This window comes from Scleropages formosus, chromosome 5 (genome assembly GCF_900964775.1).
Source record: "Scleropages formosus chromosome 5, fSclFor1.1, whole genome shotgun sequence".
Lineage (NCBI taxonomy): Eukaryota > Metazoa > Chordata > Actinopteri > Osteoglossiformes > Osteoglossidae > Scleropages > Scleropages formosus.
The window spans coordinates 23369666-23392280 of NC_041810.1; the positions used below are offsets into that span (position 1 = coordinate 23369666).

At 40.9% G+C, this 22615-nt stretch overlaps 3 protein-coding genes across 5 annotated transcripts in view; all 3 read left to right on the plus strand.

The window, feature by feature from the left end:
- The window catches only part of ttll1 (tubulin tyrosine ligase-like family, member 1), a 917975-nt gene that overhangs the window by 227610 nt on the left and 667750 nt on the right, over positions 1-22615 (plus strand). The gene's annotated exons all lie outside the window — the stretch shown is intronic.
- Positions 2823-11515, plus strand: LOC108942144 (tetraspanin-8-like). Its single transcript, XM_018765282.2, has 8 exons — positions 2823-2998; positions 6933-6995; positions 7238-7357; positions 8664-8738; positions 9300-9392; positions 9978-10100; positions 10208-10291; positions 10760-11515. The coding sequence occupies exons 1-8, from the start codon at positions 2942-2944 to the stop codon at positions 10826-10828; spliced, it is 684 nt and encodes a 227-aa protein (XP_018620798.1). The 5' UTR covers positions 2823-2941; the 3' UTR covers positions 10829-11515.
- Positions 12105-19620, plus strand: LOC108942237 (tetraspanin-8-like). Of its 3 annotated transcripts, none has more exons than XM_018765409.2 (9): positions 12105-12445; positions 16556-16612; positions 16874-16993; positions 17722-17796; positions 18007-18102; positions 18253-18384; positions 18655-18696; positions 18869-18952; positions 19115-19620. In XM_018765409.2, the coding sequence occupies exons 3-9, from the start codon at positions 16901-16903 to the stop codon at positions 19271-19273; spliced, it is 681 nt and encodes a 226-aa protein (XP_018620925.2). In that variant the 5' UTR covers positions 12105-12445; positions 16556-16612; positions 16874-16900; the 3' UTR covers positions 19274-19620. The 3 variants fall into 3 exon arrangements, with proteins under 3 accessions (XP_018620925.2, XP_018620924.2, XP_029107953.1); XM_018765408.2 differs by lacking the exon at positions 12105-12445 and adding an exon at positions 14261-14354; XM_029252120.1 differs by lacking the exons at positions 12105-12445; positions 16874-16993 and adding an exon at positions 14261-14354.

The window sequence follows — 22615 nt, forward strand, 5'->3', positions numbered from 1 at the left end:
ACATCTTGGCAGATAAGGGTCCACAGAGGATACATTAAAATAATTTTCAAAAGTACCTTTGTGCGCATTTGTTGGTTTGTGTCTTCCAGTCAAGCCGGCAACACCGTGCAAACACTGGCTTCATTCATTTGGACCCCTTTTCCTCTCATTACTGCTTGTTTACAGATGGTACTTGGGATGAAACTGATTTCACCAGGTCTGTTTCAAATATAACTTTAGAACTTGGTTCAGATGAACACTGGACACCATCATTCAAACAGATCATCAACTGTTGAGCCCAGTGATTAATAGACATGTCAAACAAAACTAAAGTGAGAGTGAGAAAGGTTTCATTTATGAAAAGCTGACATTTACCACACCAGAAACTTCATATGATGCCGCATACCAGATTCACATATACAGAACACATACATTTCCCCAAATACTGAATTTACACCACAAGAGGAACATATGCACATCACCCATGTCTAGGATTCCTGGCATAGGCAATGTTTCAGAGCAAATGTGTGTGTTTGTCACCATCTAGAGGTCTTTTCTTTTGCCATCTCTTTCTGAAAGAACTGAAAACAGCTGCTGTTGAATGTGAACAGGGCACTGGTCAGAATGTCATGTCAATAAATACCATCTGAAATAACTAAGTACCATATTTCCATACTACCCATAGTTGTGTTACACATTCATTTTCACACTCCCATTAAATCGTGTTACATGCGTCTCCATATCGTTGCACATTTTCATTTCAGCCAATTGTTCCGTTTCACACATTTCCGTACACCACAAAGCTGTCAGCCAAAGGAGACTGACGCCGAAACCCTCTGTGAGATATTGCATAAGGAGCTGTTATTTTATCTCTTAAAAGAAAGTTGGCTGATGAGTCTCCATGGAAGAGAGAAGCATGTGTGTGAAACCTACAACCAGGCAAAGAATGGAGACTCATTCCCGAGCAAGGTGTGGCAACAGGCCCAGCTGATACCACATTCCCACTGCATCATTTAAATGTCTGTGTATTTTAGAAACAAGCACAAAAAAGAAAAATGTTATTAAAAATTGGGTACACAGACTTTTGCTTATTTAACATTGGAAGAAGTTTAGGTTTTAAAAACTTTAATGAAATAATTCCCAAACACACCTTAACCCATATCATTAGAAAAACTCATTTAAGAAATATTTCACAGAAAATAAAGGGACTGTGACGGAAAAAGTTCAGAGGGAACAGCAGCGTGTATAGGGCCCTCATTAGATATAATGGTAAATCTGAATTACTTTATAAATAAACCCAGCTGTGTAAACCGGTATAGATTAAAGCCATCAGTATTTATGCCTTTGTTTATTTTCTTCCTTGATTTGTAATTTGCCAATTGAGTGCAGGCAAATTTGGGTTCTGTCAGAGACATTGCACCCTGGTTTTAACAAATTGCTTCTAATTAGTGACTTATTAACTAGTGGAACATGAAGGGTGCTTAATACCAACAAACAAAAGCTTAAACGGTGAAAAAAAAAATTCAGAATTAAGGAAGTAAACACATCCTTTTCCAGGACTGTCTTTCACACAGAATTCTAATCATGTTTTGTTATTTACACAAATAAGAAAAGTGCTCATTAACGCATTGACTCTTCTTGTGAAGGTGGTATTTCTCAGAGCAGATATTAATAGTTTAACTCATTGGTTCTCAACGGCGGGGGGGGCGCAAATTGTTTCCAAGAAAAAAAAAAGCACAGAGACACGTCATCATTTGGGTACTCAGTGTATTTTATTGCTTTTCAATTATAACGTGCATAAAAATCTCGTCATTATTTAAAAAATATTTAAGAATAATTACAATTAAAAATATTTTAAAAACGCGCTCCTTCTCCCTCTGCATTTTCTTTCCGAGTTGGAGAGGCGGAGCTTAAGCCCGCTTTTTACGTGTAGCTGGCAGCGTAGACACGAGTCAGAACGTGAAAGATACCAGTCGAATTAATAAGTGGGTATGAATAAGTTCATCACACGTGCTAAACGGAGTTGTGGCGATTGTCCGTCGTCAGCACCACCAGCTAAAAAGTCTAAGCTCTCGCTCTCTGCCTTCGTTTTGGTCACTGCGATCACTGAATGTCCTCGGTTGTCTGACGCCGCCGCAGTTAAATTGCTGCTTCCATTCGCCTCAACGTATTTTGTGCGATGCCGGGTTTTCAAAATTGACCGCGTTGAAAACAAAATACCGAAATCGCCTGCAGGTGGAGGATGACCTCAGGCTTTCGCTGTCCAACACTGAACTGCGCATCCATTGTGCTTCTTTCTTTGTAAAAAGAAGCAAGCGCACCTTTCCCACTAATTTGTAATCATAATGGAATGGCTTGCGAAACGCACCCGACGTCCCAGTTTGCATATCATATTATATTACACGTAATGTTACAAATTAGTAACTATATTTTTCAAAAACATTTTTGATAAATTAAGGGGGTGTTCCACTATTGTCTTTTAGATAGTTTTAAAAGGGAAAAAAAAAAACATAAAGGTTAAAAAAGTGGAAAAAAAAAAAGTACAAAAATTCTAAAAAAAAAGAAAAATCTATCTATCTAGTCATGGGGGGCATGTCATATAATAGGAGAGGTTTGGGGGGGCTTAGTTCCGAAAGGTTGAGAACCACTGGTTTAACTGTTTCAAACTTGCCCGATTAAAGAACATTTTCTGAACAACAACAGCTCAGGTGTCAGATAACCCAGATCTGACCTTGACCATCAGAACCCAAGGGTAGTGAGAGGACATGGTGTGTACGAACCCTTTTGGTGCTCTCCCCTTTGAAAGCCACGCCCATATATGTGTAAAAGCAGGGAAGGGAGGTGAGACATACACACACACACCTGTGGAAAGGGAGACCATAAAGCACCTAACGCTGACCTCTTGAGAGCTCTTTGTGCTGTGTGAAGTCTCAAGTTATTCAATCCTGTGTAGTTGAGGAACATGGCGGTCAACAAATGTATCAAGTACTTGTTTTTTTTATTTAATCTGCTCTTCTGGGTGAGTACATTTTTCCACTACTGTTTGAAGACTAAGTATTTTTTTTCTGCTTTGCTACCTTAGTTGTAATTATGATATTTAGTGCTGTTGTAGGATATTTGTATTGCTTCATAGAACAAGTGGGTTCATACAGAGGGAGTAGTTCCACATTCTTATTGTACTGCTTTTGTTTTAAATTTTAATGTTCCTATAGAATGTCTTTTTTTTTTAAAAGGAAAATTATGGTCTTTCAAATAATGGAGAGTCTTTAGAAACCTATCTGGTCTCCTGTGTGTTGCAGGCATAGTACACCTTCCAGGGAGGTGACAAGCCTTCTAAATTTTGGGTCAATTGCTATGCAATGGTTCTTGGCTGAAACCCTTCTCATTCAGAAAGACACTCTGTGAAAAGGCAATTTACAGGCAAAACAAAAGAAACTGCACTTTTTAATATGGTTTTCCTGGAAGTTTTATTAATTTGAGTCAATAATACACTTCTAAAAGTAATAGACTCATTGCCTTTTAAGAACTGATAGTTTTGCCTGTCTTGACCTGAACACAATTTGATAATTCTGTGAAAGAACCTTGAGGTGAAGAATATAATTCTAAGGTTCTGCTTCTCAAGACTGTTATGAAACTCTTGACAGGTGTGAATTTCTATTAATGTCTCATCACTCACTATGCCACCAAATTCATCTGTAAATGTAAGAGCTTAGAGTGTGAACTTTGTTTTCCTTGAACATGTTACCAACTGTAAATCTATAAATGGGAGGCTATAGAGTCTCAACAGTTCAGTCAATGTGGTCCAGTAGCCGCAATGGCCTCGTCACTTGCAACACACCTTGAGTAAGACATTGTGACCTATTAAGGAATGTATGGTCATGCAAAGCAGTCATACTAGTTCTCCTGGTTGTTTATAGCAGAGCAGTTTCACCGTGCTAAAGTGCTGTGTCCTTCATTTTAAAAAAAGTGGTCCTACCACTTAGACCGGTTCTACAAGTTCTGGTATCAATCATTTTGTGACTTGTCCATGCGTTTCGGTGAGAAAGGCCAAAGCCTGGACTAAGTTTAATGCCAGACCAGTTCAGGTTTCCCATTTTAATACCTAACCTTGGATTTATACACTACTGTGCCCCAAATTTAGGTGTAGCTCTACTTTATGAGTATGGTTTGGGTCAGGGGGCCTTTTTTTCTTCCCTCTTGCTTTGATCAACAAGCAATTATGGTTCTTTTGCATTTCCTAAGGTTGAAAAAGTATAGATTTAATCTATTCTGACTTCACTATTTTTACAACGTGAGACTGTTCACATAGTGAATTATTAAATACTAAAGTTGTAGATAACTGGTTGATAACATGAGCTAGTTTCCCTGGTTAGGAATTAATGTCCTCTTTTACCATACACAAAACTGAACAAGAGTTTTCACATAGTTGATCCCCCCACTTGGCTTTGATAGTTGAAATGTTTCGGGCTTTCTGTGCTGACTAGTGTTTGGAAGGAACAATCGGGCAGTTATGAAAAGGAATAAATTTACTTTGTAGCTTCTGAACTTACTAGTTGATGTTCGCAGTATTATTTGCGATAGGTAATGTCTCTCTGTGTGTGACAGGTGTTGGTGCTTTGTTTTGGGAGTGGCGATGGTTTCAGTGGCGCGTTCGACTCATGCTGGTGTCGAGTAACGTAACAGCCACAACAGAGTGAAACATGCATAGATAACAAGGTCTTTTATGCTCTCATCAATGGCAGTTCACAGCAACTGTTGCTCACCATGTGGTCTAAGCACCTTACAGTCAATATGTGTGGTAGAAAGGACTGCAATGCTTCCTGAACACATTGTCATGTACGGTTTGCTCTTGAATGGTTGTCGCTTCACTTACTGTAATGTGTTAAGTTTACGTGCTTTCCAACAGACGCCTTTATTCGGCTGTGAAATGGTGACTTCAGAGACTCTTGTTGCTCAGCTAATGCTTTTATTCAAAACTATTCACAGTTCATACATGATTCACTGAGGTGGTACAATGGCAGGGCTCCTTTTAGGACTTCAGGTGGTAGCCTGCAAATAAGTTTACATGCTAAAGGCATCACACCATATCTACCTTGGTAATTTTGAGGTTTCAGGTGGTCAGTTCTGCTCACACACACGCTAAGAGCTCAGTTCGTATTAACACCAGGGTAGCACAGCGAGTTGCGCTGGTGTCTTTCAGCACCTGGGTGATGCGAGAGGCCGTGGGTTCGATTCCCCGTGCAGTCTGTGTGGAGTTTGCATGTTCTCCCTGTGTCTGTTTGGGTTCCCCTGCCACAATCCAAAGACATGCTGTTCAGGTTCACCCATAGTGTGTGAGTGACAGAATGTTTTCTACTGATGTATAGATGAGTGACTCATTGTAAGTAGCATCTCTAGCAGTATACGTCACCTTCTTCAATAAGGTGTGTGAGCTAGTAACACTTAATGTATTGGAAGTTGCTTCGGAGAAAAGCATCTGCCAGATAGATAAATGTATGCCACGGGCTTCAAGAAGGAATGGAATTGAGCTGATACATGTGCTGGCATACACTTTGGTCTCCTGTCTCAGCGCTGTAGCAAAGTTCTAAAGACCTTCAGCAGGACTCCTGTGCTTTAGACTTGTTCCACTTTAATTGTGATCTGTAACTCAGTACTTTTTTGTTTTCTGGTTAAAGGGTTTTTTTTTTTTTTTTTTTTTTTTTTTTTTTTAAAGGGTGTTAAAGCACTGACATGAATTCAGTAATTCTAAGGCAGCTCTCTAGACTAGTCAGCAAAATGAGGAGCCTGTTATAGACTGGGCTTAATATTTCCATTGTCTCCATCTATGTTCTCATATGACATCTGAGAAATTAGTCATCTTGTAAATAATTCAAAAGACACTGCGTTGTAGACTTGTAGTTACATGGAAGACTGGAACTGTATTTGGTTGTAAATTGAACCACTTTGCCACATTTACTCATTTAGCTGACACCTTCCTCAAAAGGGACTTTCAGCATTAAATTCCTTATTTACACTTCTACGTAATTCTACTGCGTAGCTTTTAATGTAGCTGCTCTAATCACTACACTATTAGCTCCCCTCTGTGATGATCAGTAAAAGGGATAATGAATTTGTTGTAAGACTTATTCAGTATTCAAACACTACCTGCTTTATGAAGGGTAACAGTCCTTAAGAGCCTGTTCTGATAACCAAAGGCGTGAAGCAGGAAGCACCACTCCATCTCAGGGCTTATATTCTATTATCTCATAACTTGATGTTCGGTTCACCGTGACCCTGCTCATGACAAGCAGTTGTGGACATTGTGTGTGGTCACAACAAGGACTGAATGTAATGGGCAATTATGTGAACACCTAGGCAATCACACACACTGTCTAAATTGCCTTTGATTAAATTTAGCTCTTTTGTTTAAAATGGAAGTTACCGTATTTTACTGTCACTGACTTGCATGATCCGTTTTCATGCTATGAATAAATCGTCGAAAGGCTCAAATGATCATCTTTGTTTTTACTGTGACTACACATTTGTAACTGTTTCTTAATTTGATGGATTACCTTACCTTCTGCTTGTCATTTTTGATTGTACGGTTCCCATAATGGAAAGGTAAATAAACAATACTGACACACAAGAAAATGGCTACAAAAACTATTGCATGATAACACCAGAGCAAAACTAAGTTTACTGTAAGTGCGTTATTACATTTATAAAACATTTCTTCACAATGAAGCATTTTAAAACACCATAAGGGAAATGGCTTTGCATATAATGTTGCGGTAACGATAGTGGCTAAAATGAAGTTTGACTTCTAAGTTTTATTTAACCCTTTCGACGACTTTTTGTGTGTCAAATACCAGCAACAATATAGCAGTAAGTCAGGCTGCTCTGTAGACCCAAGCAATGTTATGTATGCATTTCTCATATTGTTCAAATTAACTGGATTATGCTTCCCCCCTCAGATCAGTGGCTGTATCATACTTGGTGTCTCAATTTACCTTAAAGTGAGCAAGGGTGCTAATAAGGTATTGTATTGTTGACCAAGAAACGTGTTCTGCCTTTTGTATTTGTATTTCTTGCCTGTTGACAATTTTGTGTACATGAGTTAATTGAGACTGTGGTGCCTCCATAAGCAGTATTTTGAATAATGAAATTATACAAGTGTTTTGAAAAGTTGTATGAAATTTGAGCATTTTGTATATCTCAATCAAATATTAAAAAGGGACTAATAGATCATATGTGAAATTGTCATCTTGTACTTTTCTAGATCACGAATATGGCTCTTCCTGGAATCGACCTACTCATAGCCATCGGGGCGATAATCATGGTCCTCGGTTTCCTGGGCTGTTGTGGTGCCCTTCGAGAAAACCGCTGCTTGCTGCTTCTGGTATGAACTGTCACTGATGGCTGCACTGGCTTGCAGAAGGGACACTATTTGATAGGTCAAACTCTAATATATTAAATCATCAGCTACAGGAGTGTAACCTCTGTCTCTTCTCTTGTGCAAGGTATTAATCACAATTAGAGTAATCATAGACTGTAAAGACAAAAAAGGACCAGAACCTGCTAGGCATTATGAACCATGATTTAGCTGACCCTATAAACACAGTTTTAGGTTTCTATATGATGCTGTTTACACACATTAGTTTACCAATTTGTACAGCTTCCCTAGAGGTATTCATGTGACAGTACCTCAGTGAACAGTACTAAACAAAGACCAGAGAGTCCAACTCATGTCCTTTGACTGCAAACTGACATCTCTAACAACCAGATTGGTGTGTGTGTGTGTATATATATATGTATATATATATATATATATATATATATATATATATATATATATATATATATATATATATATATATATATATATATATATATATATATGTATGTGTGTATGTATGTATGTATGTATATATATATATATATGTGTGTGTGTGTGTGTTTAAGCTGCTACCTTTATCAACAGCAATTTACAATTGCTCCCAAATTGAAACAGTAGGTCATTCTCAAGATGGCACTGTGAATGGCCACCATGGTCTCGTGCCTTTTTTTTTTTTAAACATTTCATTTAGCAGACACTTCTCTAGAGTGACATACATCTCATTTTTGTTTGCTTGTTCTGCCAATGTAATCAATACACGAGGGATGAACTGTTACACGTTCAGCAGTTCACTCCATGTATTCCGACACCGCTTTTCCATATTCTGATTGTTAGAGGAATTCAGGAGAAATGCCTTTCTCAAAGACAATATAGTGGTGAAAGGACTGGGATTTGAGCAGGCAGCCTCTAGATGGCATTCATTGTACTAAAGCAATGTCAAGACAGGTTGCATTAATATCTACTTTGTGGATAAAGAGTGCTGTGATTGTCATGTTGTGACTATGGACCTTTCTGAGGCTCCAGCTTGAGGTATTAAATCTGAAGGTCATTGTCATTGCTCTATCACATCACAGGTTATATAAACAGCAGGATGCCCCATCTGTGTAGGTAAAATAAGTGGGCCTGCAGTGCCCAAGCAATCGGACAAGAAAACTGTGTGTGTGTGTGTGTGTGTGTGTGTGTGTGTGTGTGTGTGTGTGTGTGTGTGTGGGGGTTTTTTTTTTTTTTTTTTTTAAAAAACAAGAATTCCGAAGCTTACCATGCAAAGGTCAAACTCGGTACTTGCTGAAACGTGTCTGTCCTTTTTCAGTTCTTCATTGGTCTGCTCCTGATCTTCATTCTCCTGCTGGCTGCAGGCATCTTGGGTGCTTTGGAAGAAGGCAAGGTACTGTAGAAGGGGTGCAAATCTCAGTCCTCCTTGCTGCTAATCAATTAAATGTCAGATCTGTTTTGTTGGGTTATTGAAGGCTATGCATGCTCCAGGGACAAGGAGCTATTGTAATACAGCTGACCTCTTGTCAAAATATTTGGCCCTTGTTAGCAGCTAGGTTACTTTACTGGAAAAATGCAGCCTAAGTATGTTGCTCAAGGGTAGTTCTGCATTACCTGAGTAGCCTTTACCCAACAATCTTCCAAGAACAAATTCTTGGTCTTTGCTACTATTGTGGCTAACTTGTCAACTAAAGGATCAGCTGTGTCAGAAGAGCTGTCTCTTATTCGACTGGAGAATCGTCAGACTCTTGGAATTGTGCACACTGATTTCTTTCAAACAAATTCATTTGTTATGAAACATCAAAGTGTAGTGGTGATATACCTATTAATACTTTTTACTACTTTCTCAGCTATAGAACAGTCTTTAACATTGTTCTGCAGTGTAAATGCTTGACTTGACTGATGTCAGATCACAGGATGTGCCCATGGCGCTCACTTCTTTCTTGCACTTCAGTCTGACTGGGTGAAGCAGGAACTGGGGAAGATGCTCCCGCTGAGCAAACAGCCAGTTGATGTTCAGACTGATCTTCAGTTTCTTGAAAAGGAGGTGAGCTCCATGTAACAGGAAGCAAACTCTTCAAACTGTAGCTTAAATAGTTGTAGTGATCCTTAACTGAACAAGTGGCCATGTGTAAGGGAAGTCTGACTTTGCATTGAACATCTGGGCTCATAGGTGGGTGTGGTGGCATATGGCCAGTGCCTCCTGTGTGGCAGGTGTGGGGCTGAAGTCCTGCTTAGGGTGCCTTGCAATGGACCGGCATCCCATCCAGGGTGTTTCCCCTCCCCCATCATCCCTGCACCCTGTGCTTCTGGGATAGGCTCTGGCTTGCTGCAACCGCACTCGGGACAAGCGGTTGACATTGGTTGGCACCTGGGCTCATCCCATAGTGTATGGACAATAAAAAGTTTCTCAGTCTGATGGGGCTGTTCACATTATTCTAGGTTATTCTGACACTTTTCCCCAAATGATTCTAATCTGTCAAAGCACAGTAGAAGCAAAATCCAGTACTGAATGCGGTCCTATGCCACAATATTGGCTTTATGGTCATGTCATCTACCACAGCAGTTGCTTGGGCCAATTGGTCAAGTAAGCTGGGTGTGATGTTAAAATGTTCTTCTAAACCCTTAACAGGCAAAGTGCTGTGGTCTTTTGAACGGCCCCCAGGACTGGGAGGGCCAAATCCCGCAATCCTGTAACTGCACAGATACATCTGCATCCTGTGATACAGTCAGTGGCAGGAGAGTCTATAACACGGTGAGCCTTCATAAACTGGATAAAAATAAATGAGTAAAATGCTGTCAATGTGCTTTTTGTTTACTGCTCATATAGCTTGGGTTTTAAAAAGGTGCTTTTCTGGGCAGCCCTGTGTCACAGCTGTGATACTCTACATCAAGAGTCATCTCACCATCGCCCTGGGAATTGCCTTCGGTTTTGCTATACTGCTGGTAAGAACTGCAGAGCAAAATACATGAAATGAAACTAATTTCTTTCCAGCTGATGCACAATATGGCATTTATTTTCAAGCGTTTGATACATGTTGCATAACTTCTGCGGTTTGCCATGATTACTTCTTATTTACTAAATGATTACATTGACATCAATAAATTTGACACTAAGTGACTCAATGCTTAGCTGCTAACAACTTACTCATTTTTATATATAAAAAAAATCTGGGCAATTTCAGTGATGTAACTTAGGGCAAGTACTTTACTGAAGGGTACTAATAGATGGAAGTGGGATTTGAACCTGTGACCTTCGGGTGCAAAGGCAAAAACTGTAACCCCTAGGCTACCATCTAAAGTGTGGGATTTGGTGCTTCAAAAGATGCTTCAGAAAGCCCACTTCCCCACAAAGTACATGGGATGTCATGGTCGTATGTCACAATTGTGCATGTTTTTTATTTTAAATTCCAGCTCTTTGGAATGGGTTTTGCAATGACCCTCTACTGCCAGATTGGCAAGAAGAATGTTGGGGCTGCCTGAGAGGCACACTTCAACTACGTACACCTGTAGGACTACAACTTTGCACCGCCCATCAAAAGTTATGTATATAAATGATGTATGACTAACTCTGCAGATGAAATATGATGAAAATGTAATGATTTCCAGCAAATAAGGTGTTTGTGGACTTGTTCTCCTTGATGGACCAGAGAATGAGCATGGAGGTGAATGGATTTCAGCAAAGCAGTTTCTTACACTCAATGTGCAGAACTGAACATCTCTGGATGGTCTCCTGTGGTTCTGGGTATGAGCTCTCCCTGGTGTTCTGATTTTTAGCTGAACTAGAGCAATTGCACTGCAGTTTGAGCTCTGCATCCTTATTGTGTTATAGGAATATGTATTATAAACTTTTGAAAGAATTTTGATTAGAAAAGTCTGCATTGTCATCACTTTAAGTTTATATTTAAATAACCTATTTACAAGGGTGCAGTAAATTTCCAAGCTGGTCATGCTCTTCAGCTTAATTTTCTTCTGCATATTATGTACTTTTAACTGCTGCCTTTAACCATTTTGGTTGATGTGAAAGTAATTTTGTTTTATTGGCTTTTGGAAAAGTACAGAAATAAAGTAGATTTCTTCTTTTTTGCTTTTTCCCTTATTCCACGGGGATTAAAATGCATGTAGCAGTATGATGGTTGAAAAAAGGTCACTTGGATGCTTTCCCCCCTGTCGCTTGCAAGAAGCATAAGTCACTCCATGTGCAAAGAGAAGTTTTCTGGGTCCAGCTGATGTGGTTTTGTAAGCTTACTTTGCTACTGTTTGGAAACCACTAACAAGGAGCCAGTGGGACTCCCAGATGGGGAAGGGTGTAGCAGTTGATAGTCTTGAAAATAGCTGGGAGCAGTTCCATTGATGTATTTGTAGGCTATAACCAGGGCCTTAAATTTGATCCGGGCAGCTATAGGAAACCAGTGCAGAAAATTGAGTAGATGAGATATGTGGGAAAGGTTTGGCAAGTCAAACAGAACTTGGGCAGCAACATTCTGTATCAGCTGTAGAGGTTTGATGGCAGTAGCAGGAAGGCCAGACAGGAGAGAGTTGCAGTAGTCCTGCTGAGATGTCATCGGGGCTTGGACAAGTAGTTGTGCAGTCGGTTACAAGGTAAGGATGGGTCCTGTGGATAATCTGAACTGGCATTGTTTGACTGGCAACTTGCTTTGTAAAGGTGGGCCTGTAAAGGCAGAAACTGGCAGGCCACCCACTCTGCTCTTGACTCTGATGCGGCGAGAGCTTTTTGGGACTGCAGACAGATGCAGGAGGTCCGGTGTTTGGTGACCCGCCTGTGCAGGAAGATCGATCCACAGATGGTTTTGACGTACGACAAAGTTTTGAGGAGATGGAACCCTGGTGCTCAGAAGGCATCGGGTACCCAGACGTGACTGGTGATCAGCATAGCCAAGCAAATGCTTTGGAATGCAAAAACTCAGCTGGTCCAGACAAAGAGATTTGGGCGTTCAGGGTGTGTATTGTAAAATCCGGGCCAACCTAAAGTTTAGGCTAGAGTTTGACGTCTCGCAATGAGGTTACTTAGAAGCCAAAGAGAGGTGGAAGGGCCTCTTGACTAACGCCACAGGCCTGTGGCAGTTCCTCCATCCTTGGGTAAGTAACATGGTTCCTTTTGGCACTTATACACTGCAACCCCTATTTTTGATTAATGTTAAGTGTTATGTGTTTTATGTTAGGTGCAGGGTTTTAATATCTTTGTGCAATTACACAATTTCTTTAATCTTTGTAATTTATAGCACTCTTCACTTTTAGTCACTTAAATGGCTACATGTGTGGTGTATTTATATTAATCACACACACAAACCGCATTTCCCAAAAGGGGTCGCGGCAAACCGGAGCCTAACCCGGCAACACAGGGCGTAAGGCCGGAAGGGGAGGGGACACACCCAGGATGGGATGCCAGTCTGTCACACGGCACCCGAAGCAGGACTCTAACAACAGACCCACCAGAGAGCACAACTCGGCCAAGCCCACTATGCCACTACGCACCCCCCCCCCCCCCCCCCCCGTTTGTCTTTTTTTTTAATTTTTCTTTGTCATTGTTATATTTTTATTTACTTTAATGGTTTAGTTTAGTGTTGTGTAGGTTAGTTTACTGTGTGTGGGGGGGGGGGGGGGGTTTCCCCCCCCCCCCCCATTTTCTTAATGGTGTCCATATTTGGTCAAGTGTATATGTATTTGTATCATTCACTTATTTTGCTAAAATGTCAATAGGAAAGATGTGCTGTGGAAAGGAAAACACCCAAGAACAGTAGGTAAGGTATACGGTAACACCCTGGGAACAGGTCATGGGGCCACCACTCTTGAGCAGTGGAGTTGTCAGGCAAGGTCCTTTTTAATTATTTATGGTTTTAAGCCTTGGGGTATGTCTTTTAGTGTCTTAAAGGACCTGTCATGCAGTCTTTATATTTACATTTATTCACGTAGCAGACACTTTTGTCCAAAGCAACTTACGACAGATACTATGTAGTGTTACTAGCCCACACATCTTATTCACCAAGGTGACTGACACTGCTAGATGCACTACTTACACTGGGTCACTCATCCATGCATCAGTGAAACACACTTTTTCTGTGTCACTCTCACACTATGGGGGAACCTGGACAGCATGTCTTTGGACTGTGGGAGGAAACCAGAGGACCCGGAGGAAACCCACACAGACACGAGGAGAACACGTAGACTCCACACAGACTGAGCAGGAATTGAACCCACGTTCTCTTGCACCACCCAGGCGCTGTGAGACAGTAGCGCTACTTGCTGCACCACTCTGGTTTTATTGTTGGCTTTATTGATTTTGTTTTATTTTTGATTTTATTATGGGCATGACAGTTTTTAGGATTTATTTACTGAATAAAGACTTTAATCATCAGAAATGATGACTGGAGAAATTTTTTACCTGTCCAGTTGGACAGTGTGTGGGGCCAGACATCTTTGGGGGGCTGGTAATCTAATCTGATACATGGGGGGGGGGAAAAAAAATTGAGAGGACATGTGCATGGTCAATAAAGAGCATATTCCTGTTACTGACTTGTGAGCATGTCTTTAGTAGCTCCATGGGGAGACGCTACAGTGTATTACAGCTTTTCAGAAAGTCTCATTTCATTTTCATTTTTGGGTTGTCACACTATGTAAAAAGTAAAATAAATTCTGATTCCATTTGTCTTCATTTTTTGCTGATGGACCAAAAAAATCCCTGTGGAGTTCCAGTTAATACTAGACTCAAGTGCAGGCTATGTTTTGTATGTGCATGTACGTGAACAGACAAGTAAAAGAGCACCTGGCATGAGAAGCTGTTTGCCTTCTTGTTCTACTTGCTCAACTACTGCTGAGGGGAAGGGGGATGGTTTTACATGTGACTTACTGTAAATTGCCTGAAAATGAAAGTATTCATTCTTCCTCACACTGAATTTGTGATGCCGTGATACTGTGACTTGTGCTCAAAATGGGAAATGTTTACCTCTGTTTCAAATGGTCGTTCATTGTCGTCAACGTCCTGTTTGGGGTGAGTGGCTTTGTATGATGGTGTTTATGAAATATAACAATAGACTGGTTATTCTTGAAAGTTTTACAATTATAAACCATATTTACACTGTCTTTACAGTATAACTTTTGGCAGGAAAGATCCTCAGTGGTGTCAAATCTTAGCCAAGTGAACCATTCATGTACATTTTATTGAAAAGGAGACATGGAAAGGGAAAGTCAACTGTCAGATTAAATGGTGCAATCCGAGAGCTCAGTATGGTCAATATACAGAAAAATAGTATTGCTGATATTGTTAAATCTGTCTTGTGACACAATGCAGAATTTTTCATGTCTTTGCAACTTGAAAATTAACACAATGAAAACACATGACATCTGCTGTTGATATAAAATGAAACGGATGGATGTTGTAAAATATGAAACAAATGTTTATAGTGGTGTACAACAGTCCTTATATCTGACAGAACTCTGCAGTAAATGCTCAAGTCCTGAGTGGCATAGAGGTGCAGCGGGTAGTACTGCTGCCTCACAGTCCCTGGTCAGTTTTGGTGTTGGTTTGAACCTGGCTGAGTCTTTGTGGAGTTTCCACATTGTCTGTCTGTCTGTCTGTCGTGAGCCTGCAATGTACTGGTATGCAGACCAGGACAAGCAGTTAGTGAAAGTAAGTGCACAAGTCAAAAAGAAAACATGTTTGTGATTTAATTTATTTAAAAAAAGAGAAAGCAAGTTAAGAGCATGGACTTTTTACCTTGAGTCTCCAGTGGAAATGTCACCCATAGATACTGTATTCCACACCACAATTGTCCATATGCCATTGCAGCAAGTCGGATGTCACGTAGAGCGAATGGCATCCTTTTGGAGGGAACCCTCAATTTCTTCAGTTCTGCGTTGTGCAGAATTCAATCAAACTCGGATTTTGCTGGGTTTATTTCAAATGATCCGAGCGCTTCCTGGGCATCGCTCTGAAACCCATCTCACTGGAATTGCACGCAGTGCTTTCGAGATGTGTGGTGCTTCTGCTTTCATTTTGCATGAATGGAAACTTTATCGCTGGAGCCCTTTTACTATGCTGGGAACAGTTTACTTCCCTGAAAATGACTGCAAAAACCTGTATCTATCAGCTACCTTTGCCTCTGCTGCATTAAACAAGACCAGACAAGCCTGGTGAAGTACCACACACACCTAAACACTTGTACTTATTCTTCTCTGTTGCACTGACACCTCTACCAACCAGAACAGTAATCCATCGAGCCATGTTCAGGAACTGCTTGCCCTGATCAGGGTCACGATGGGACTAAAGGATGGGGGGTTACCCACTGGACAAGATGCCAATTCATCACAGACAGTATGATAAGCTGTTTAAAATTTTTATACAACAAGGTAATCTCTCTGTCCTAGTTCAAGGTAAGATCCTTGATCAAGGGCAGCAGCAAGAGTTTAAGGCAGAAACCTTCAGATTCCAAGACTGAAGCTCCAGCCTTAATGCTCAATGGAGATTTTATTTAACCCCGCATTCTTTATCCTATATTCTATCTGTGTCCATCTTTCAGAAAAATTGACCTTGTTCTAGTTAAAGTGTTTCCTGTACTGAACTTGTACAAATGTAGTCCAACTGTTGCGAAAAGAAGAAATGGAGGGTTTGGGAGTGTTTGGGTAAGTGCAAGACACAGAGGCACAGCAGATAGTGCCATTGACTCACTGTTACTGGGCTCTTTGCTGGGCCTGGGTTTGAGCCCAGCTCCAGGTGTGGGGGGTTGTCATGTTTTGCCCTTTGCCTCATATAGTATCCCTGTCCTGCCTAGAAAACCATGCAAGATGTTGCAAAGAGTTGGGTTTGAGAGGTTGACGGTTTCTTATAATATTAAGTTCATATTCAAAGAAACCCTGCTGATAAGGAATCCTGCACGACACACTGTTAATGTGTCTTACAGAGGTGGTGTGGGGGCTCAAACACTTCTATATAATTATTAATTATATTATTCACACCTTTAAACTTGAAAAGGTAAATGAGAATTTAATTTTTTTTTTTTCCTCTCTCTCTCCATTGTTGAAAGTTTTTGTTCCAAACTCCTTTTCCAAATGACATGCAGCTGTATGTCAAACCAATAAGAACAATCTGCAAAGTGAAAGTATTTATAGGAGTTCTGGACAGAAGTGAGGGTGTAAGTGATAAAAGTAAAAAATGGCACCACTAATTCCATTTCATGAATCTATTGTGTTTAGATTGCAGGAGGACTGATTGTCTTACTCGGAGAATTTAGTCGATTCCGCTATAATGAGGTAAGTTGAAATCCGCACAAGAAACAGGACTAATGGATGTGCTCAAAGCTAAAGAGTCATAAGCGGTAGTCAAAACATCAGGGCAAAGTTTGGGTATCTTTTGGTCCATATCACCTAAGTCAGTAGACTGGACATTAAGAGGAGAATCACTTTGTGTGCAGCTGTGCTCCCTCTTGTGTCCTTGTGGTAATGTCAAAGTAAATATGTTGAGTACAGCAGAGATACAACTGTCAACTTGGGGGTGGGGGGGTTTCCTTGCAGGTTGATAGCAGAGTCTCTCGAGGGGTCATGTTTGTCGACATAACTGGAATGCTCACGATGTTAGTCGCAGGTCTGGGGGTCTTTGGTGCCTACAAGGAGAAGAAATGGCCACTAATCGCGGTAAATAAACCATCTCATGAGCCCTATAAATGTTCAAGTTTCAGGTGCTTTTATGATACTTCAACAGCAATGGACTCAAAAACGACTCCCAGTCCTTCAGCAGCAACATGATCAACTCGTACATTTACATTTATCCATTCTCCAAAGCAACGTACATCTCGTAGAAAATACAATGTGTTCCTTACATTAGGAGAAAGAGACTCAGATGTGATTCTCAAGCGCAGTTTTTCTTTCCATTGTATGAAACAATGTACATCATATGAGTTGCTGCATAAAACTTTATCCAAATATACACGATTCCAAATCACCTTCCTTGTAATTTTTTTTTGATACATATAAACATTTGCGTTACATTACACGAGCAGCCGCGTAAAGGATTCATCCAGGCATGATCATGCACTATAACTTTAGGAACATTTACACCTTACGTGAACTTAAGAGATCATGGGTGAAGTTAGTCTGGAAGAGGTGAGTTTTAAGACCCTTTTTAAATGTGGACAGAGATTCAGCAGCTGTGAGTGAGAAGGGGAGGTCGTTCCATCACAACGGAGCCAGAACCGCACCACTTACCGTGTTCTACTGTCACATCCTGCACCTGTTCAGCGTCTGAAACTGAGTAACAGATTAAATTGCAACAGCCCTGTGTACCCAGAGTCACAGTGACAGCGGCATGATGAGAATATCAAAGCCATAATTCTACACTGACTATGGTATTATTTCTTTTCTAGTTTTTCCTTGTGATGACTGCAGTGGTGGTGGTGTTTTTGTGGGCCGGTATCTCCTTAGTTCCCTTCTCGTCACAGGTACATGTCATATTATTTCTGCATCTATTGTATTGTTATACAAAGTTATATATAGACGTATTCTTCTGATCTGTTACATTATTACATTTTTCAGCGTTGTTGAAATGTCATGTTGAAGGATTATTAAGTGGTATACATATTTCCTGTAATTGTTCAGGTCATCATGTATTGGGCAGAATATTTCCACAATGCACATTTTCCCCTTTTTAGGTGAAGGACAGGCTACAGGTTTACTTCAGAAGCATCACGCCGTTGGATAAGGCCAGTTCCGAGATTACAACGGTTGCAAACAAGTTTCAGTACTTGGTATGGGTTCCTTTGTTTATTCCAGCTTTGAGTACCAGTTGTCATGTATTACAAAGTGAGAAATGCAGCATTCTGTCAAACTTGACACATTCGTTTTGTTTTGTTTCATGTAACGTGACCTGACGCTGATCGGCTGCCTCTCTCGAGCAGCTCCATTGCTGCGGAGTCTACAATGGCTACCAGGACTGGGGGGGAAAAATTCCTCTGACCTGCCACTGTTCTGCAGCTTACCAGAACACCCCAAAATGCAGGACGGTATCCATATCATATGAGGGTTTCTGGGTATGTCAGTTTACGCACACAGTTACTAGACAATTGAACGAAAATACTGTAAGCCTTGTTTAAACCGAACCTTGAGCACTGTGGCTGGATTGGGGGGTGGGGGGCGTTTGGCAAATATTTTCCGTGTTAATAAATCCAACAATTATTTTATTTGGTTTTTTTGATAGCTCTGCTTCTCACATAATGCCTTTACTGTGCAAAGTAACAGAACCGTGAAAAAAAACCATTGTTTGCCGTTTATTCACCAAAATCTCCCCTGCGTTCATTCAGGTTAGACGTGCTGAAGACTCAGAGCTGCAGGTGTACTCAGAGGTGAACTATTTTTAATTCTCATAATAAACAAAATTGATTACAAGGTTTTACCACCTAGAATCGCGTGAACAAGCATGGGCACCAGGTCCCGTGTAAAGTGTGTATGAAGTGTAATTACAGTGTAAACTGACGCATGTGACTAAACCAATTTTGTTCTTTTGTTTCTTTTCAGCCTTGTGCTCCAATCATACTTAAATACCTTGATAAAGTATTTGCTGTTTTCACTGGAGCCATTTTTTGCGTGGTTGCCGTTGCGGTACGGACCACTTTTCTTGTTTTCGTTCCCTTATACGTTGTTTTACAATACGCACTCATGTCATGTCACCTCTTGGAATATCAATTTAAAGATGTCTGTGGACACATCAGATTTTCTTTGGACTGAGAGAGTAATCACCATACTGTACTTTCTCCTTTCCAGGCTATTGGGATGATCATGTCCATGACACTGTGCTGCAGGATCAGAAAAAGGAGCATAGAACTAGGTTCTGCGTCCTCCTCGGACTCCAGGAAGTCTGAAGTGCCCCTGTACATCGAAGCTTTTCCACTAACTCATGTAAATGTTCCCCAGGAGTATTGATGTCCAAATCTTACTGCAGTCCTGTAACCAAAACTATTCATTACATTCAGTCCTGGATGATGTGCCTTCTACCCTAATTGACTTCATAATTTGTGCCAATGTAACAATTGGTACCACTATATCTACTGTATAAATGCTCCTCAACTAACGACGAGGTTATGTTCTGATAAACCCATCATAAGTGGAAAAGTCGTAAATCGAAAAAGAATACGATACCACACCTACCGAATACCGTAGCCTAGCCTACCTTAAATGTGCTCAGAACACGTACCATAGACTACTGCAGGGCAAATTTAAGCAGGAGACGCATGATGGGATGCAAAAACACAAAATAAAAAAAAATGCTTTCAACACAGTACTGTTGTTTACACTTGTTTGCGTGATCGCTGCAGGGACTACTTCTAAAGAGCACTATGCAAAGAGTTCCTAAAAACAACCACTTCCTGCTATTCCACAATCAATAACCACAGTACTCCTAGTTCTCCTTTTCCCACTCTCTCTGATACACATAGACACAGTATTTTTTTGAAACAGCTCTCCAGAGACCAGCTCCAGCAAAATCCACATTGGAGTCAAACCCCTTGGCTCACCCTCAACCCCCTCATTAAAGGTGTGAATGACCAGTTGAAGGAAAGTTGAAGGGGAACTTACTATGACAAGTGGAACATTCAGTGGGTTTTGTAACCTCACAGTTAAAAAAAAAAAAAAATTAAATTTAGCAATGTTTACAATGCTGTATCTAAAAAGTTGCAGATTGTCCAGCTTTTCATCCATCTGTCATTTCTTACCCATTTAATAACTTATTCAAAAGACAAGTAAGAGTGGTCAGGTGAGCGGAATATCAAATACCAGAGTTTAGTGCTTTAGCTCCTCACAACTTTGTAAAAAGCAAATAAAAATCACAGAGACTCCTGATTCCACATGGTAATAAAGTATATGGGAAAATTAAATTCATTCAACTGCATAAGCTCAAACTGAACAGAACCACAGGCTGTTTTCTTAAAGAGTCCTGCTTGGGGTGCCTTGCGGCAGACTGGTATCCTGTCCTGGGTGTGTCCCCCTCCCCCTCCCCCTCCCCCTCCCCCTCCCCCTCCAGCCCCACGCCCTGCGTTGCTGGGTTAGGCTTCAGCTTGCCACGACCCTGCTCAGAACAAGCGGCTTCAGTCAATATGTGTGTGTATGTGTGAGTCCTATCCTAGTAGGGCTGTCCCATGTGTATATTACAGCTGTTGTACACAAGGACCCAAACAACAGCATCATGAAACCATAAAGAACAGCCTTCAGCATTGCCAACAAATATATCTCTATGACTTGAGACTAAGCATCTTAACTTCCTTCCTTGCCCAGCACAACCACAGGGTACCAACATTAGTGTTTCATTGAGGTTGTCAAGTGGGCACCTTCCTTTGTCAATGTTTCAGTGCATTAGACCCACAACACCTCCAGAAGGCTCAACAGTGCAGTCTGGCATCCCAGACCCACCCACATTAGATGCCCTTCACTCAAGAAATACTGCAACTCCATAAACTCAGCTGCCCCTGCTAAACCACAGGCCCATGCATCCCTTCAAATGCACCACTCCACAAACTTAAACTACCCTAATTAACAAGGCCACACCTCCTTAATTACCACCAGCTGCCCCCCATTACTAGTCACCTACCACTACTGTACCCCCTCTAACCTGTAACCCAAAATAGAGTATCTAGCAGTTTAAGTCATCTTGTTGAATAAGATGTGTGGGCTGAGAACACTACATAGTATCTGCTGGAAGCTGCTTTGGAGAAAAGTGTCTGCTAAATACATAAATGTAAATGTAAATACCCTGCTCTCTTCTCAACCATAACCACTGACTTACCTTCTCAGCAGTCTCAGACAACTCCTTCACTGCCACCCTTAACAAATGGCCTTTAATATCAAATTCCCCCAACAATGACATAGCTGATTTAGCCACAAACCCCATAACACCTACCTGTACTGGTCTCACATGAGCCTGCCACCAGATCTACGTACTTTAACAGTTTCAGCTCGTATGCCTCTCCAATAACATTTGCAATGCTAAGTTGAAGATTAAGCCAAGTAAACTGAGGAATCTTTCGGTTGTTGCTGGAAAGGTAGTGCAGGAGAGGTTTTGTAATAATGAAGAGGTAATTCCATTTATTCTGGAAAAGCCAGTTAAGGGAGGTGGTTGTGGAAGGCATAAAGAGCATTGATGCATCCTTTCTTAGTGCCACAGCCTGGTCCTTATCACTTAACATGGAATTATATCATTTACCCAGGCTGTGGCACTAAGGGAAGTGGTTGTGGAAGGCATAAACAGCATTGATGCATCCTTCCTTGCAGGGAAATTAAAGTTGTGGTGTCTTCAGTTTGGGCTGGTGCTATCTATTAAGTGGACATTTATGGTATATGAGTTTTCTGTCTGGGAGGCTGAGAAGCTCACATGGGTTATTAGTGAGAAAGTGGCCGGGAGTGCCATGCTGTTTAAGTAGTGTAGCATTGTCTGGTAAGGGCATTCTGGAGCTGCTGGTGAGAAGCTTGACTGAGGAGTATAAGTGTGCGAAACTGGGTTTGGAGCTGACTCTAGCAGATTCGAAAGATAGGTTTGTGAAAAAGATGGTGCTGTCTGTAAGGACAGGTAAGGGGTGGAACCCCAGAGATGCGGTCCAAAGCGTAAACGGGATGCTGCAGCTGTCGGATGTGGTTGAACATGTGTGTGTGGTGGGGGGGGCAGGGTTTGGCTCTGGTCATATGTGGCGGTTATGGAGAGCTGCCCTGGAAGCAGACAAACAGCAGCTGGTTGTTGAGCAGAAAGAGGAGGTGAGGTCTGTAAAGGTGGTTGCATTAGTTAGGCAGGGTCAGTGGGTGAACTGGGAAGGTGTGGAGAAGGTGGAGAAGAAGAAGCCACACTGGCAAAATATGTTTGCTATGATTTCTCAGATCCCTCCTTGACTCTCCAGAACTGCAGAACATGTTTGTCAGTTTGAGGGATGTTTGCGGATATGCTTCTGGATAGGAGCAAAGACTGGCTCTGCAATGTCCTGGTTCTAGATGGGAATTAATTCCAAGGAAAAAAATCAATACCTTTACACCAGCCTTTAAAGCACATAAATGGTTAAAGTCAAACCTTTTTTTGAAAAAGCTAATGAATGAGGGGGAAAAATTGTTTGAAAACATTACTGGATATTATCATGAAATGTTATGAATTACTGTAGTTACATGGTAATTGAAAAAGTCTGTCCCAGGGGAATATAAACATTTATACTTGTATAAGAAACTTCAGAAATGCCTTTTGCTTCTTTATGTCCTGAGATGTATTATTTTTTTTCTGAAATGAAATCTTGA

Bases quoted from the DNA above. Each gene is read 5' to 3' on its own strand.
- LOC108942237 (XM_018765408.2), top strand. From the start codon at position 14,295: ATGGGAAATGTTTACCTCTGTTTCAAATGGTCGTTCATTGTCGTCAAC. The intron at 16,613-16,873 runs GTAAGTTGAAAT...GTTTCCTTGCAG, and splicing joins GTCGATTCCGCTATAATGAG to GTTGATAGCAGAGTCTCTCG. The intron at 17,797-18,006 runs GTACATGTCATA...TCCCCTTTTTAG, and splicing joins TAGTTCCCTTCTCGTCACAG to GTGAAGGACAGGCTACAGGT.
- LOC108942144 (XM_018765282.2), top strand. From the start codon at position 2,942: ATGGCGGTCAACAAATGTATCAAGTACTTGTTTTTTTTATTTAATCTG. The intron at 8,739-9,299 runs GTACTGTAGAAG...CTTGCACTTCAG, and splicing joins GTGCTTTGGAAGAAGGCAAG to TCTGACTGGGTGAAGCAGGA. The intron at 10,101-10,207 runs GTGAGCCTTCAT...TTTTCTGGGCAG, and splicing joins GCAGGAGAGTCTATAACACG to CCCTGTGTCACAGCTGTGAT.